This window comes from Mustela lutreola, chromosome 7 (genome assembly GCF_030435805.1).
Source record: "Mustela lutreola isolate mMusLut2 chromosome 7, mMusLut2.pri, whole genome shotgun sequence".
NCBI classification, from domain to species: domain Eukaryota; kingdom Metazoa; phylum Chordata; class Mammalia; order Carnivora; family Mustelidae; genus Mustela; species Mustela lutreola.
In genome coordinates this window covers 3,678,468-3,694,994 of record NC_081296.1, presented here as the reverse complement: position 1 = coordinate 3,694,994, position 16,527 = coordinate 3,678,468, and the positions used below count along the sequence as shown (strand labels likewise).

The following is a 16,527-nucleotide window of genomic DNA, read 5'->3' as shown; positions in this document are numbered from 1 at the left end:
GGGGAAGCTCATAGGTGCCAGGCACAGGCTTGGTGCACAGGGTGAGATGTGCGTGTGGCTGGATGCAGCGGCCTGAATTGTCCGTGTCATGGGGTGAGGGGGATGGAAGGGGGTTGGGTGGGAGCCAGAGGTCAAGCAGTGGGTGTAGCTAGGAGGGCACGTGGGTGAAGCCAGGAGGGGTGATGGGGGGGGAGAGGAAGAAGGTGACTCGGAACCAGAGAATGTGATGAAGAGGGTGGTCTGGGGAGGGTGGAAAGGGCCAGGGTCAGGTGAGAAGGGCGGGCCCCAGCCCTCAGGTTTCCTATGTGGGGCAGTTGGGAATGACAGCCTAGGCTGTGGGCCTGGGGGCTGCTAGCAGAGGTGGATGAAAGGTCCCTGGGAAGTGACGGCGTCAAGGAACTGAGTGGCCACGAACTCCCTGCGTCCTGGGAGGACAGCAGGGCTAAGGGTGCGGGACCTGGGAGCGAGCTTCCAGGAAGGAGGGCACGTGCAGGGGAGGTGACAGGGAGGAGTGCGGGCCTCCGAGGCAGGGGCGGGAGGCCGACCCCCCGCCCAGCCCGCGGAACTCCAGGAGGTCCCTGTGTAGGGGACAGGGTGAGTGAAGGCCGCAGTGTCCTAGGACCAGGCTCCGGCGAGCGCAGGAGGAAGGGCTGCGGCCACTGAGGACAGAAGGCGGGACCTGCGCCCACGGGACCCCGCTTTGGCCAGCGCTAACCCAACAGCTGCGCGGGAGAATGGACACTGTGGCTGCGGGACGGGCCTCACGTGGGAGCCGCCGCCCACCGGCCAGACCACTCTCCTGAGCCGGCTTTGGAGTAGGGTCCACTAGGGAGTCCCCCGGGGGACCTCCGGACCCCTTTTCCCAGGGGGTCCGGCCTGTTCGGGGAAGGGCGACATTCCGGAAATTCCGGCTTGTAGCCGGGTTTGGAGGGTCGCGGCCCGGAGGCCCGGCTCGGCTCCGCCGCCAGAGGGCGCCTGCGGTCGGGAGGGCGGTCACGGCCGTCGGGGGGCGCCGCGCGCGCCCGGCCGGGACCCGCCCCCAAACCGCAGCCGGCGGGGCCCGCGGGGCGGGGCGGGGCGGGGCCGGGGCGGGGGGCGGGGCGGCGGGAGGGGCGGGGCGGCCCGGCCGAGCGGCCCCCTCCCGCCCTCTCTCACTCCCCTCCCGCCCTCCCTCACTCCCCTCCTCTCCTCTCTCTCTCTCTCTCTTTCTTTCTTTCTCGCCGTCGGGCTCTCGGTCCCTGGAGCCTCCTGCGCCGCCGAGGGGGCGGGCCCTGCAGCCTTTGTTGCCGCAGGCCGGGTCCCGACGCGGGAGCTGCGCGCGGGCCGGGCATGTCCTGAGCCGGACCCGGACCCGGCAGCGAGCGGACGGGACGGACTAGAGCGCGCGCGCGGGGTACCCCCCGGCGCTGCCCGCCCCGGCCATGCCCGGCCGCCCAAGCGTCCGCGGCGCCCGCAGCGCCCGCAGCCCCCGCAGCCCCCGCAGCCTCGCGCCGCGGCTGCGCCCCCTGCTCCTGCTGCTCTGCGCCCTGGCGCCCGGCGATCCCGGACCCGCACCAGGTGGGTGGTCGCCTTTCCCTGCCGGCCGGCCCCGCGCGGCCCCCGCGCACCCCGGGGGATCGAGACCGGGCGGGGCCGGGGGGCAAAGCCGCGCACCCGGCTGCCCCCAGCCCGTGCCTGGAGGCAGCCCCTCCGTCCTCGGGCGTACCGCGCGGGGCCCCTCCGGGGCTGGTCCGCGGGGCTGCACCGAGCGCCGTCTGCGCGCGGAGGGCTCCGTGTCCAGCCTCGTCGGCGCCCGGTCCGAGAGCAGCCCGGGACGCCGCGGGCCGGGGCGCGGGGTCACAGCTCCGGGCTGCGGCGGGCGGTCGCCGGCGCGGGGACCCTGCTCGCGCGCCCCCAGCACTTCCTGCCTCCCCTCCCCGGAGTATGCAGACGCCCGAGCGCAGCGGAGGGGAGCGGAGGGGAGCTTCTCTCCCGGCCCTGGGCTCGGCTTTCTCTGCCCCGCCCGGCCGGCCTCCGACGAGCCTCTGGCCGGCGTCCAGGTCTTCCTCGGCCGCGGAGCTCCAGGCGCGTCCGAGGCAGCCGACCTGGGATTTTAGGAGCCAAGGGTCTAGGAGACCCCCGGCCCCGCGCCCAGGGAGCCCCTGGTCTGATGCGGGTCGATCGGATAGCTTTGAGAGCCATGCTGGGCAAGCGGTCGGGAAGGCTTTGTAGGGGAGGAGAGGCCAGAGCCAGGAGGGACGGGAGATGGATGAACTCGGGGTGGGCTGGAGGGAGTGGGGACGGGACGTCCCTGACGCCGGGCGTGGGCCGCATTAGGCCTGCGTGCTGGGGATGGGGGACTCTTGCCTCTCCAGCACTGAGACTGAAGGAAAAAGCGTCCGGGGCCGGAGTCTAAGGAGGCATTTAAACCAGATCTTAGAGGTTTTGGGGAGCCTTTGAGGGGAGTAGCTCATGGGTGCGGGGGTTTTAGGGAGGTTTCCTCTAGCAGCAGGGTAGAGGGGGTGGAGAGGGAGCAAAGATTTAATGCGCTCTTATTTCTCACCCTCTCTACAACAGCCCTGCAAGGCAGGTGATAGAAAGTTCTTTCAGGATCCAGGGGAGAGGCTCGGAGAGCGTGCCTACCAGGTTGGGCTCCTTAGCTACCGTGTGAATCCTGTTTTCCCCCTGCCCAGAGCCAGGCCAGTGAGGACCGACCAGGTGATGGGGATGAGGCAGCAGGAAGTGGTTGCTCCAGGGGACTGTCCCTGAGCCCTTACTGGGGTCCAGGCCCCCTGGCAGTGGTGGGAGGAGCGGGGGGTCAGGACTCTTTTTACTTCCACTGCAGGCCAGCCCGAGTATGAGGTTGGCCGAGCTCCTGCCGCTCCAGGGCTGTAGTTAAGTGGGGAGAACGGTGTTTTCCCCAACAGGGTTCTTGGGAGGATCCAGATGCTGGGTATCAGTTCTTAGCCCAGGGTAGAGTGACCGCCACTGAGACCCACCGAGACCAGGGAGACCCTGCGGAGTCCTGTGGTTCTGGCCTGTGCTTTGCGCTTACCTGACAGAGCAGGTACCTTCTCTTGTCTGATCAGCCCCCCGCACTCCCAGGGGAATGTCTGTTCCTCTAACCCCTAGGTATACAGCATGGGGACCCCCGGCTGCCCCCACTCAGGATGCCTGAGCTGTGTGTCATTTTCTTTGGAGCTGACCCAGGAGTCCTAGACCAGGGCCCTACCCTCTCAGCACTATCTTCTTTGAGACCAAAAGGGCCTATCTTGGACTCACTTTTAGGAAGTGTATCCTGACTTTTTCTTCTGTGACCAATCAAGGGGCTTGTGGGGGTTGATGGGACTGGGGCTCGGTAATGTCCCCATCCTCATTGTTGAATGGCACACATGAGCCCGGTGTGCATACCAGGCACACGCAGGCCGGCTGGAGGACACACACGTACACGCGTCCTGGTTATTTTTTCCTCTTTGACATGAGCATGGGGTCAGGTCGTTTGAAGGGCTGGACTGTGACTCAGGTTTTTGACAGAGAGGGGAGGGTAAACACATTGGCATTCTCTGGTAGAACCTGCAAAGTGACAGTTCTGTCACCCAGAGGTGATACTCCAAGTACTTAATGCCCGTCCGTCCGTTCAGCACAGGGCTCCTGACCCAGCAGCCTCCGTGCCTGGTGCCCGCAGCCGCACTCGCTCAGCCCTGCGCACCCATGGAGCCTGGAGCCACAGTTAGGCCCTGCCAGCCCTGGGGGGCTGAGAGTATCAGCCCGTCTCTGCTAGGGGTCGGCTGTAGACAGTGGACGGGCTGTCTGCTTCGTAACTCCCCTGCCCCCTTTTATAAACCATTTTAATGGCAAAACAACTGAAGTTACAAAAAAGATGAGAGCAGAGCAAAACCAGAAAATAAAAGTTATTGTGGAGTGATAACTTCCTGTAAGTCTTTCTTTTTTTGATTAAAAAGCTCTTTCTTAAGCCATTAGGCAAAGAGAGAAAACAGGCTTTTAGGAAATCGCGGAGAACCCTTTAGAAGCTCGCTTGCTAACTCTGGGTTATAGCTTCGCTCCCGATGGCTCCGTGCCGTCTCAGGTTCCCAGCACCTGCAAGGGAGCTCACAGCCCAGGGTAGCAGGTGCGGTGGTGGTCGCGCCCCTCCGACAGGTGGAGAAGCAGGTGGGGCGGTTGAGTTACTCACCCGGGGGCTCACCAATGCAGTGGCAGAGCTGAGATTCAGACCTGCTGTCTGAAGGGCACGTGAGCCTTGTGCCTTTGACCTGCCTTTCGGTCACATTTCTGAACCAAATAGGCTGCTTCTTTATAAGTCACCTCGAATTTCTGTCTTGCGCGGTTTGCCCAAGGTGGAGATCAGGGATTCCCAGCAGGGCCACATGTCGGGGCCGGGCGGGATTCCCTCCCCAGGGACACTTGCTTGGAGTTCTTGGGGTCATTTCTTCGCCGTTGTTCAGAATCCCCCCGTCATTCGCTCCCTGACCCCCTGTCTGATGCCCCAACACGCTGCTCTTGCCAGGAGCAAGCCACACGGTGGCCATTCCTTGGGGACCCGAGGGCTTCGGGCTGGCCCCCACGCTCCCTTCCCTTCGGCTGGCATTAGCGGCCTGGGCAGGGGTGGCCCATGCTCGGGGCGCCGCTGGGAATGATACTGAAAATGGAGATTTGGGAGGCAGCCGCTGTGTCTTCACTCTACCTTTGTCCTTCCGCTCACGGCCCCGGGTTTTCCGGGCAGGCCGGGTGGCGGAGGGTCAGCCCGATGACGGAGTGACGTCCCCGGGCCACACAGCTATGGAGTGGCTGAGCCGGACGAACCTTCCTGTGTTCCAAGCCCATGTGTCCGACAGTGCCATATCTTGTCAGCGCACCGTCTCATTTTACACATGTATCCAGAGGTGGGGGGCCCAAGCTGGCCGCCTCTCTTGCCCGCACCTGTGGCATTTCCCGGGCCGGTCATGCGGCGTCCACTGCGGGACGCTCCAGGGTCAGAGGACCTCACACCACCCTGTCCGATGAGGCTTTTCCTCACTTCTGTCCATCGGGGCTGTGTCCCCTCCCCTCACCGGGCCGCTCAGCACTGGGCCCTACACCCCTTTCTCGATGTTGAGGGGAGGGACAGTGTCTAACACGTTTTTCCCGAACTTTGGCTCACCTAACCGTCCCTCGCAGTTCGCAGCTGGGGGTGACGCAGCAGAGGCCACGCACCAGGGTGGCCTGACGTGGGAACAAACCCGGCGGGCAGCCTGTCTCTTGTTCCCCCGTTTCTGTGAGAAGTGCTGTGCTTTAGTCCCTGAAAGACCGCGCAGCCCAGAGGCCAAAGGGCAGCCTGCATTGGAGGGGAACACACTAGGGGGTAGTGGGGTTGGCCGGGGGTACGGATCCCCTCCAGTGGGGCTCCCTGCTCCACGCCAGCCACTTCTGCGAGGTGGGAATGGAGGCTGACGTGGATGGCTAAGACTTCTCAAGGAAAGCTGAAAGTGGAGATTTTTGGACAAGATATGTCCCTTTTAAACATAGGCAACGGATTAAATATTTTTCAATATTGGTGCAAGCCAAAATGAAGAAACAAGATCAACTCAGGGACAAGACGGAGCCCGCGGGCAGCACTGGACCCTGAGTGCCCCGGCAAGGGTGTCGGAGTGTGGCGTCTCCTCCAACAAGCCAGCCCACTGGCTTCCAGAGCTCAGCCTTGGGGACTGTCACGTCACAGGCCCTGCATGGCCAAGGGACATACAGTCTCTGGGGCCCTAGAGTCCTGGGTCTATGGAATCTATCTGTCTGGAGGCCCCATATCCCTTAGAGCTTGGCAGGTACTGCTGACATCCGGCCAAGGTCACTCCCTGAGGAGGATTTCCGGACTTCCCTGATGATCACAGTCCCCTGAGGCGCTTAGTAAAAAAACGCAGCTTCCCAGTCCCATTTCCTGGAGACACATTGATTCAGCAGGTCTGGGATGGGGCCTGGGAACTTGGTTTAATTTGGTTTTCACAAATTCTTACCCGAGAAGTCTGGGAAACCCTTGCATTCCTGTCCTCCAGAGACTTGGAGAGGGAAGCTTTGCCCAGAGCCTCACAGAGTGACCCCACCCGTCTGCCTCGGACTGACCTTGCTCTTGGACAGCGTCCCGTGGGCTGCCCACCGGGCGGCCGTGGATGCTGGGGCGCGGCCTCGGCGGGGGCACAGCACTGGCGTGTGCAGGGCCGTCCGCACGAGGTTCGGCAGGAGACGGGCGAGGTGGTTTCTGCAGCCTGGCCCAGATGGAGCTTTGGCTGGGCTTGGCTGCCCTCGCGGCCCCAACAGGCGGCCACAGAGAGGTCCCTCGCGGGACTTTGCCGGGCGCCCAGGCATTCCTACGGCCAGAGGGGTCATTGTCCTGGGCGGCCAGGATTCCGGAGAGCTGGGCATACACCCAGTTGGGCAGGGCAGGACCTCGGGCTGAGAGAAACATCGGACAGGCCAGTTTCCTAACTGCTCCTCAGAGCCTAGGGACACGAGCTTCAGCGCCAGGACCCCTGACCCCAACAGCGGCACTGCTCTGATGTGTCTGTGTGTCCACACGAGATTCCTTTTGAAGACCAGGTCTGGTAGCTACACAAGTTTGCATAGTTGCTCTTGGGCAAGTCCTTTATGTTAGCGACTGGGAGACAGGCCCAGGCACGGGCCGCTGTGAGCGCACAGCCGTGTTCCGGCAGAGACCGAAGCCATGTGGGGGGCCTGGAGTGTGGTCTCGGCTCTGTCCCTCTTGCTCTGTGGCTCTGAGCCAGTGTGGACATCCCCGAGTCCCCCTGTGCTTTCTCCAGAAGCAGCCTGCAGCCTTCACCACGGGGGTCCTCGCCCGGAATCCCCAGCCCCAGGGACGCGGGCAAGATAAAAAGAACCATGGACTCCGACCGGAAGATAGAACGTCTCTAAGTCTTTTACCTCTAAGTTAGCGTTTTCTTCAGTTATGTGTGGTCGCACCCAACTACGATAGCTTTAGTAGCCCTTGTGACTTGGTTTCCGACCCAGAAAACGTGTTTTTCTGTCTCAAATACGGTTGTAGCTCATCACTAGGGTACAGTTACCATAGCTGTTGAATTTGCCCTTAGGTCCTGCTTTGTGCATTCATGAAGGAGCGCTGGCGTCGGTAGCCCACTCCCAAAATCATGCTGATGACTGTATTTCAGTATAATCTGCTTCCTTGGCACTCACTTGCATTGAATCCTATGCATTCGAGAACATTATTCTGACAAGGGGTCCATGGCAAAAAAGGTTAAGAGAAGGTGTGACCGGGAACTCCATGAGGACAGCAATGGCCATTCCGCCAACTGCAGGGGCCTGAGTGCAGGTCTGCAAATTTTTTCCAGTCCTGGAACCTTCTCTCCAAATGAACTCTTGTGTGTAACAGAAATACAGCAGAGCCGCTCTGCTGGGGTTGGGAGGGGGGGGCATGCATCTGGGTGGTCCTCCTCTGTCTCCCCATGCCAGGGGGCCTGGAGGCACATGCAGAACCCTCTGGCCCCTGAGAGTGCATTTTTAAATCCCCCAGGCTCTGCAGTCAACGTAGTAATCCTGATGGTTGGCAGGTGCAGTCAGCCGACCAGGCCTCTGAGGGTTGGGGGGGTTGGTTCATTGATTCCCACAAGAGCCCCCAGAGTACAAGCAGTGATTACCCCCATTCCACATAGTCACCCAGCGTTTACTGAGCAACTACTTCTTTTAACGACCGGGAGCAATAAGACCCTCTTCGGGCCGGTAAAGTTCCAGCAAAGACTAAGGATTCTCGCCCTCCTGGGGTTTACCCGGGGAGAAAATTGACAAACAGAAACATAGTTGAAATGTGAAGCCACATGGTGTGTCCGAGGTGCTCTGGGGAAAATACCGCTGGGAAGGGGGTCAGGGAGCAGCGGTGTGAAGATAAAGGGCTCAGGGGAGGGCTCAGTGAACCCCTGGAGCAGGACGTGACCCGGTGAAGGTTCTGGCCCGCGGAGCCCCACCGGCGAGGCAGCAGGTGTGAGGCCGCTGGGCCGAGTGGCAGGCGCTCGAGCAGGTCAGGGAGGTGCAGGATGGAGCAATAGCCTTGCCCCGGGCCGCTTCGGCCGCTGCCAGAACTTGGCCTTTTCCTGATATGCGGCCAGGTCAGGGTGGGGGCCACGGCAGGGCAGGGCGGGGCGCTTGATCCATCGGTTTGGCCGCCTGGGGAGGGGCGGGGGCTCTTGGGGGGTTAGCGGGTAACCCGGGCAGAGAATTGGGCTGGGGAGGCGAGGTTCCGCCCGCGGTGGCGGCGGCACCGCGGCCCCTTCACTCCGGGTCGCCGCCGGCTTTCTCCCCGCAGGGCACGGCGTGGACGGCCGCGCGGCGCTGGACATCGTACACCCGGTGCGCGTGGACGCAGGGGGCTCCTTCCTGTCCTACGAGCTGTGGCCGCGCGCGCTGCGCAAGCGGGACGTGTCCGCGCGCCGCGCCGCGCCCACCTTCTACGAGCTGCAGTACCGGGGGCGCGAGCTGCGCTTCAACCTGACCACGAACCCGCACCTGCTGGCGCCCGGCTTCGTGAGCGAGACGCGGCGGCGCGGCGGCCTGGGGCGCATGCACATCCGCGCCCGCCTGCCTGCCTGCCACCTGCTCGGCGAGGTGCAGGACCCCGAGCTGGAGGGCGGCCTGGCGGCCATCAGCGCCTGCGACGGGCTGGTGAGTGCGCACCCCCCACCCACAGGTCGGACCTGGACCTTGGCGGGTGTTGTCCACCAGATGATGGTCCTCCCTCCTCCAGCCTGACTGCGAGCCGGAAGCACCGGCTGGCCTCGTTAAAACGGCCTGCGATGGGTCGGGGTGGGTCTCCCAAGCCGGCATTTCCCGACCTTCCCCAGTGTGGAAGCTGCAGGGGCAGAGAGCCCCCTTTGAGAATCACTCACAGCGCAGCCCTCCTTCCTCGGGAGCCTCCGTTATGACTCTGTTACCCCTCGGATCCCTTTAGGGTATTCTCCGGGTCAGACAGCCCCGGGCTCCCTCTCCTCTGGGGAGAGGGGGCCCCAGCCGGCCGCTCCCCGTGGAGGTGCTGCTGGCTAGGGCTGGGGGCTGCCGTTGCCTCCCACTGCCTCTCTGGGCAGCACAGGGACCCCTTCTGCTTCTGGGTGACCGGGCCTGCCCTCTGTGGGATGTGGGGGGTGTGTAGGGGGGGAACGTGTGTGCACTGTCAGCCGTCCACCTTCCCTCAGCTCCGAGGGCTCAGGGAAGCCGTGGGCTGGAGGACAGGGCCTAATGACGGACAGCCCGCAGCACAGCTGCAGGTCACGGGAGCCTGGGCCGGGCCTCCTTCAGCTCGTTAATCTCGTAGAAGCCGCCTCAGCTGAGCCTGCGGGCGAGGAGACCGGCTTGGAGGGCACTGCCCACAGCCGCTCGGTTACACACTCAAACCCAGTCTCCGGGGTGTGCTTTCTGGCCCTCGGGGCTCTCGGCCCTGCCCAGCCTGGGGGGGGGGGGGGTTAGATATGGGGCCAAGGAGGGAGCTGCAGAGGTGAGAAAACCCTTCTCCCTGCTGGAGGCCTAGGCTTCCTCTGGAGGTGGTGGGCTGCCCGGACACTTCCCAACACCCCCTCCCCGGCCTCTCTGAATGCTGGCAGACGGGCACCCGGAGACACCCCCGCCTGCCCCCCTGCTCTGGCAGGCCCTGGGACCGGGGGCCAGGATGTTCTGGTGACAGCGCGCATCCCCGCGGCTGGGGCATGGGCAGAGCTGCCGTGTGAGTGATTCCCTGCCTCGGGGAGACTGGGGTGCAGGCAGCCGCGAGAGGACACAATGGCTGGCAGCCGACAAGAGGAGAGTGGTCTGGGGGCCTGGCCGCTGACTCAAGAGGGCCCTCCGGGCCTGTGTGGAAGATGCCATCTTAGATGTACCACGGCCCCCCATTTCCTGCCCCTGACGGGTGAGGGGGGAGCATCCTCCTGACACCTGCGGCTTCTAAGCTCCACCTTGGGCTGAGTGTTGAAGGCCCAGAGGGAGGAAAGTGTGTGCATTTGGGGTCAGTCAGGAGTGCTGGGAGCGGTGTGGCCTCAGCCGGCAGGATGGGCCTCGGGGACGGGTGGGCAGAGCGCCCAGTGCCAGCCCTGTCCTGTGACTCTGGCCCTTCTTTCCCAGAAAGGTGTGTTCCAGCTCTCCAACGAGGACTACTTCATCGAGCCCCTCGAGGGTGTCCCAGCCCGGCCCGGCCACGCCCAGCCCCACGTGGTCTACAAGCGCCAGGCGCCAGAGAGGGAAAGCGCGACCGGCGACCCCATGGCTGCAGGCACCTGTGGGGTACAAGGTATGTGCCTCTGCTGCCAGCTCTGGGGAGGGCCACGGGCCTGGAGGCCTGGAGGGCTTTTCTGGAAACCTCCCTTGCCCACACTTCCATGCTCCGCTCCCCTGAATCAAAAGGATGCAGACAGGCCAGCAGACATCACCGTAGCCTCTGCCTTCCGAAAGTACCATGGGCCTGGGGCCTCTGCTGCCAGGCCTGCGCTTGCCCTGGGCTCCTCCCTCTCTGGTGCCTCCCCTCCTTGCTCACTGAAGCTCTGTTGGTTCCTCCCTGAGCAGCCAGCCCAGCAGTGCAGCTGGCCACCAGCCTCCTTCCCGTCCCCACTCCGCCCAGCCCACCATAGCCAACCTCGGTTCCTGGGCAGCTCCTTCTCTGCCCGGCGGCCACATCGCTGGCCAGTCGAGCCGCCCAGCAAGCGCTGCTGGGCTGTAGGGACTGCTTGGCTGGCCTGCCGGTCCTGGAGGCTGCCTCAGCTCAGGGCCTCCGCTCAGCGGAACGGGTACCCAGACTCACAGTCTTCCCGGCTTCACAGATGTGTGTCCTTTTCTCTGGGGCAGCCTGGGACAGGCGACCAGGTCTCTAGTGGGGATGGCCTCCCGGGTGGGCGTTGGGCCCGGGGGTCCCCTGCGCTGGGATCCACCCAGCCCCACGGATAGGGAGCGCCTGGGGGCCAGGGGGGAGATGGGGACCCATATCTACCCTACCATCATGCCCCGAGGGCACCTTCTGAGGGCCTGCGGCTGATTCCTCTTTACTCCTCTGGGGAGCTGGGGTCAGGGGTGGAAAGTGACCGGCGCAGGGTCACACAGCACAGACCCATGCAGAGCCACAGTGGGAGTCCAGGCCGCTAGCTCTGGGCCCGGCGCCATTCCTGCGGCCCTGGGGCGAGCTGCAGAGTAGAGGCCCTTGTGATGCACACCCTGGGCCAGCCCCTGACCCCCAGCTCCTGGGGCCCACAGCATCGGCGGAGCCGGAGGCACGGCGGGAGCGCTGGGAGCAGCGGCAGGAGGGGCGGCGGCAGCCACGGCCGAGGCGGCTCCATCAGCGCTCGGTCAGCAGAGAGAAGTGGGTGGAGACCTTGGTGGTGGCCGACCCCAAAATGGTGGAGTACCACGGGCAGCCGCAAGTCGAGAGCTACGTGCTGACTATCATGAACATGGTGAGCCTGCGCGGTGTGCGGTGCGCAGTGCGCGGTGTTGGAGGCGCAGGACGGCCAGCCGGCTGGACCCCGGGTCTGGGCAGGAGGAGCGGCGTCCGGGCTCTGGAGTCCAGGCGGGCCGGGTGGGTGCGGGGGACCACCAGGAGAGAGCGGGGCCCACGCTGGGCCTTTTGGGGGGGGGGGCTGCTGCGCAGAGCAGGGGGAGTGGAGGCGGGCGGGGGTTACAGCTGCTGTCCGTGACTACCTGGGGAGCGGTAGTCGTGTTGGTTCATTCACCCTGGTCTAAGCAGACCTTCCCGCTTTGTGCCGTGATCCTGGGACACTGGGGACGTGAAAGCACCCAGTCAGGGTGGCCCCTGCCTGCAACACCAGCATTTGTGAGTGTGCGAAGGGTCTGTCCAGGGTTAGAGTCTGCCAGCTGCTGACCTCGGGCTACACCTGGCCTGTCGGAGCCTCAATTTGCTTATCTGTGACCTGGGCGTGATGATGGGAGCCGGGGCTGTCCCTGGGGCTCTGGGCTCCGCAGGCCAGTTGGGAAAAGGAGGCCGTGAGAGGGTGAGTGACCTGCTCAGGTCATGCTGCACACGAGGCAGGGCAGACCTGGATGGGAGCTGAGGCGTCCTGTCCCCCCACCGCCCAGTGCCTGGTGGCTGGAGCGGGTGATTCCTGAACTGCGGGGTGCCAACCACCCCCTCCCTCCGGCCTCCATGTGACAGGAAAGATCAGTGCCCCAGCCCTCGCAGGCCACCCAGGGGGCAGATGCCACGTGGCCCCCTCTCCTGGGTGAGCACGGTGTGCGCTCCGCGTGCCGGGGCCACAGTCGGCTGTGTCCTCTGCACTAGCCCCTTACCTCCCGCAGCCCTGAGACATCCAGCGTCTGGCCACCACCTTCTAGAGGTGAGGCGGGGGTGCCAGGACAGGAGGGGCCTCTGGCCGTGGTCTCCGCGCCCCCACGGCTCCAGCCTCACCAGCAAGCTCAGCTCTGGGCCAGTTCCGGCCTGACGTGGCCGTGCTCAGGCTCCCTGCTCCTCATGCGGTGAGAGCCGCTGCCTTCCGCCTGGCAGGTCTGCCTTCCAGGAGACCTCAGAGCCCAGCCAAGCCTCCGTGCGGCCTCGTCTGCCCAGCACGGGGACGCCCTACAGACCAGGGTTTGGGGGGACTGAACCCCAGGGGGAGGACGAGCAAGGCCAGGTTCTAAGGCCACAGGGTCATTGTCCCGTCTCAGGGCTTAGCCCGACAGAGGCCCAGGAGCTGGGCTGGAGCCTCCGGCTGTTCATTTCCCCTCATCCTTCCTGGGTGTTCCCCAAAGGCCAGGTGCTGGTCCCTCTAGGCTCCCCCATGGTGTCCCCTGGGGGATGGGTCAGCCATTTGGCCTGAGGCCTGGCCCCTTCCTGCCTCCCTGTCCAGGGGCACAGGACCCGTGCCTTCACTTTAGGAGCCCCGTCCTGGAGGAGGGGTTGGGGCTCTCATTCATCTGCTTTGGACCATATCAGGCTTTCCTGAGCCGGCAAGTCCGGCATGGGTCAGGATGGAGTGAGACTGCCAGGAGCCTCACAGTGCTGCGTACCTGGGACACGAGGGCAGGGTGAGGACAGCCTCTGAGAAAGGCTGCGGCCTCGTGAGCACCTGCTCTTCCAGTGTCCCATGGTCACTGCCTTGCCTCAGGCTCACTCCCACTTTACGGGAGAGGGAACAAAGGTTCAGAGAGGTCACTGTTCACTGTCACATAGCTGATTACTGACCGAGCCAGGTCTGGAGCTCAGATCTGCCTGCCTCCAAAGCCCCACTCTGTCCTCTGCCCAGAGACAGGCAGCTGTGAGGCTGTGGTGGCCAGAGCTTGCTAGAAGGATGGGGGAACAGAGTGGTTGAGATGGGGAGAGCTCACCCCTTTTGTCCCTCTGGAGGACGTGCTCACTCACTGAATGCAGAAGCCCACGCATGGGAAACTCTGCTTCATTGTAACGTTTCTCAAAGAATGTTCCAGGGAGGACTTACTCCAAGAGACGATAATAAGTATTTTGTGAAAAAAGGTGGCACAGTTGGAGAAGTTTGGCAATAGAGGTTAACACAACTCGTTTGCTGCAGAACTTCTCAGAGCCTTCAGAGCTAAAGTGCACTGAGAATCTCTAAAACCAGACAGATGGCATTTCCCAAAGCTAAGAAGTAAGAGCAGGGGCTCTGGGTCAAACGTGGTTGTGATCCCAGATTTTCTTTTAAGATTTTATTTATTTATTTGACGAAAAGAGATCACAAGCAGGCGGAGAGGCAGGGGTGGGGGGGTGGGGGGAAGCAGGCTTCCTGCTGAGCAGAGAGCCTGATGCGAGGCTCGATCCCAGGACTCTGGGATCATGATCTGAGCCGAAGGCAGAGGCTCTAACCCACTGAGCCACCCAGGCACCCCAACATTCAGCGGATATTTCTTTTCTTTTCTTTTTTTTAAAAGATTTTATTTATTTATTTGGCAGATAGAGATCACAAGTAGGCAGAGAGGCAGGCAGAGAGAGAGGAGGAAGCAGGCTCCCTGCTGAGCAGAGAGCCCGATGCGGGGCTTGATCCCAGGACCCTGGGATCATGACCTGAGCCGAAGGCAGAGGCTCTAACCCACTGAGCCACCCAGGCACCCCTCAGCAGATACTTCTTGAGTGCTCATCGTGGGTCAGGCTCTGGATGGGTCGGTGGGATGTCAGGGGGCCCCTGCAGACATGGCCCGCGTGGAGCTCGGGTCTGGCCGGGGAGTGTGATGTTCGTGAAACCGTCATCCTGAGGAACATGCAGGTCAGCAGAGGGGCTGCTAGGAAGGATGAGTTCACGGGGCTTTGGGAGCATCGGGTGGAAAGAAGGCTCTGGCAGATGTGCTGGAGGGGGAGGGCCGGAGAGATGAGACGGGTGTTCCAGGTGAGGGCACAGCGTCTGTCAATGCCCTGTGGTAGGGACGCTCACGGGATTCTTGGAGTGAGCCAGGTGGGTCGGAACCCGGCAGTGGGGACAAGAGAGGTGGTGAGCGAGTGGGTCAGGGCTGGGACTTGGTCCTTGCACAGTGGACGGGAAGCCCCGCTTACGGCTTTAAGCAAGGGCACAATGTGGTTGGACTTGAGTTTTGGCGGCAGGGGGCTGCGAGGCTGTAGGTGGGCAGGGTGCGTGGGGACACTGCTGAGAGGCCTCCACAGCCAGCCAGGCAGGAGGTGCTGGCCCCTTGGCCTGGGCAGTGGCCTTGGCGGTGGATGCAGGGCAGCTGGAGGGGGCAGAAGGGGTTGCCCCGGTGGGGTGGCACACAGGGCTCCCAGGCTTCCAGCCCGCGTGCCGAGGTGCACATGTGGTGCTACTTGTCTAACCCGTCCCTAACCTTGGGTTCTCAAAGTGCAATTCGTCCCCGTTATCAGGGCCTACGGCATCCTTCTGAAGCGTGTGTTTTGTCCATTCCTGTCTGAATGTTGTATCTCTGGATGGACTTACTAGAAGCCCCCCATAACCCCCTGTCCTGCCATCTCCACCACCAGCAACCTGACGCCCGCCTGGTCCTGGGCCAGCCCCTTCCTCGTGCTGAGGGAGCCTCACAGAGAAGCTAGCTTTCCCTGCCCCTCGATGCACCTGCCGTCTTTGGGGTGGCCTTCTCTCCCGGGACCAAGTGGGGAGCTCCGTGTAGCCACGGGGTCTCGGACACAGGCACGTCTGCCCCGCGGGACAGCAGGCCAGTGGGGAGACCCCGGGGGCTGTGCCCGCCCCACCCCTTCTCTCCGCTCTGCCCAGGTCTCCTGTCTCATGGGAGGGCTCAGTCCTGGGATGCTGGTCTGGTGTCCCCCAGGGTAGGAGGAGGCGGCCAAGCTGCCCCAGTGAAGAGAGCAGGCAAGCAGGACCCTGGGATGGGCCGAGAAGCCTGTATTTGAGCTGTGAGGCAGGGAAGCCGATCCCATGCCGGTGCTCAGGGCCGGCTGGGGCCTGGGAGGGGGTTACATGTGGACTCTGCTGGTGCTGGGTTGGGGACATGCGGGGACACGGTGTGCTGTGTGTGCAGCCTGTGTGTGGGTGGGGCTGTGCACACCTCTGTGTGGGTTGCTGGTGGCTGTCTACACCTTCCATCGAGGGTGACAGCCCAACCCCATCTCTCGGGCAGGTGGCCGGCCTGTTTCACGATCCCAGCATTGGGAACCCCATCCACATCACCATCGTGCGCCTGATCCTGCTGGAGGATGAGGAGGTGAGAAGTCACGAGCCCCGGGCTGCCCCGTCCCCTGAGCTGCCCCGTGTGGAAGGGCACCGGGAGCCAGCTCAGCCCAGGCGGGGCCCCTTTCAACCCCCAGTCCCTGGCTGGCCCTCTTTCCGGTCCCCTGGGATGTGCCTGCGGGAGGGGTGGTCAGACGGGAGCTGGGACAGAGCCCACAGGCTCGGCTGTTATGCACCCCCCACCCCGTCCTCTGTCCTGCGTCCCCTCTGGGCTTGGGGAGGCACCAGTGGCCGCTCTCTGTGCCCCCAGGAAGACCTGAAGGTCACACACCACGCAGACAACACCCTGAGGAGCTTCTGCCGGTGGCAGAAGAGCATCAACATGAAAGGGGACGCCCACCCGCAGCACCATGACACGGCCGTCCTGCTGACCAGGTGCCGGGGGTGGGGGCTGCCCCGGAGCCGTGGAGGGCGGCTGGAGACCGGTTCCGTCACTGTTCCGTGAGACCTTTCTATACTGAGACGATGCGGGACGCCCTACACCGGCGCCCCTTCCCTGGGGCTCGTGTCTACGCCCCTGTCCCTTCCCCGGTGCTCCCAGCGCAAGCCCACGACCAGGGCACCGACCCTGGTTCTGTCCACAAACCCGTTCACACGTCCCCAGCTGGTCATCACGGGCACGTGTGCTTTACGCACTTTGATCCCACGTGGGAGTCCCCGTGTCCATCCCTGCGGTCTGCAGACAGGGCGGTTCTGTTGGAAGGAGCCCCCTGCCCCCTGTTGGACAGCCAAGGCTGCCCTGGCCACCAGCCCCCCCTCCCCACCTTGGACAAATGCAAAGGGGTCGGAGGTGGGTCGGTCGGGGTCTCCCTCTGCTGGGTCCCAGCAGTGCCTTGGCACCCTCCCGGGGACAGGAACCAAAATCCTGCTGGGCTGCGCCCCAGGT

The 16,527-nt window shown here is 63.7% G+C and overlaps 1 protein-coding gene across 2 annotated transcripts in view; it reads left to right on the top strand.

Annotated features, from left to right (window-relative positions):
* The first annotated feature begins 1,212 nt into the window (after window positions 1-1,212).
* Window positions 1,213-16,527, top strand: part of ADAMTS7 (ADAM metallopeptidase with thrombospondin type 1 motif 7) — a 39,831-nt gene continuing 24,516 nt past the window's right edge. The window contains exons 1-6 of one of the 2 annotated variants that reach the window (XM_059179789.1): window positions 1,213-1,557; window positions 8,300-8,655; window positions 10,102-10,267; window positions 11,221-11,420; window positions 15,532-15,615; window positions 15,892-16,016. In XM_059179789.1, coding sequence (XP_059035772.1) covers window positions 1,422-1,557; window positions 8,300-8,655; window positions 10,102-10,267; window positions 11,221-11,420; window positions 15,532-15,615; window positions 15,892-16,016 — 1,067 coding nt within the window. In that variant the 5' untranslated portion in view covers window positions 1,213-1,421. Of the gene's footprint in view, window positions 1,558-8,299; window positions 8,656-10,101; window positions 10,268-11,190; window positions 11,421-15,531; window positions 15,616-15,891; window positions 16,017-16,527 lie in introns of both variants that reach the window. The other variant, XM_059179788.1, reaches the window with a different exon arrangement.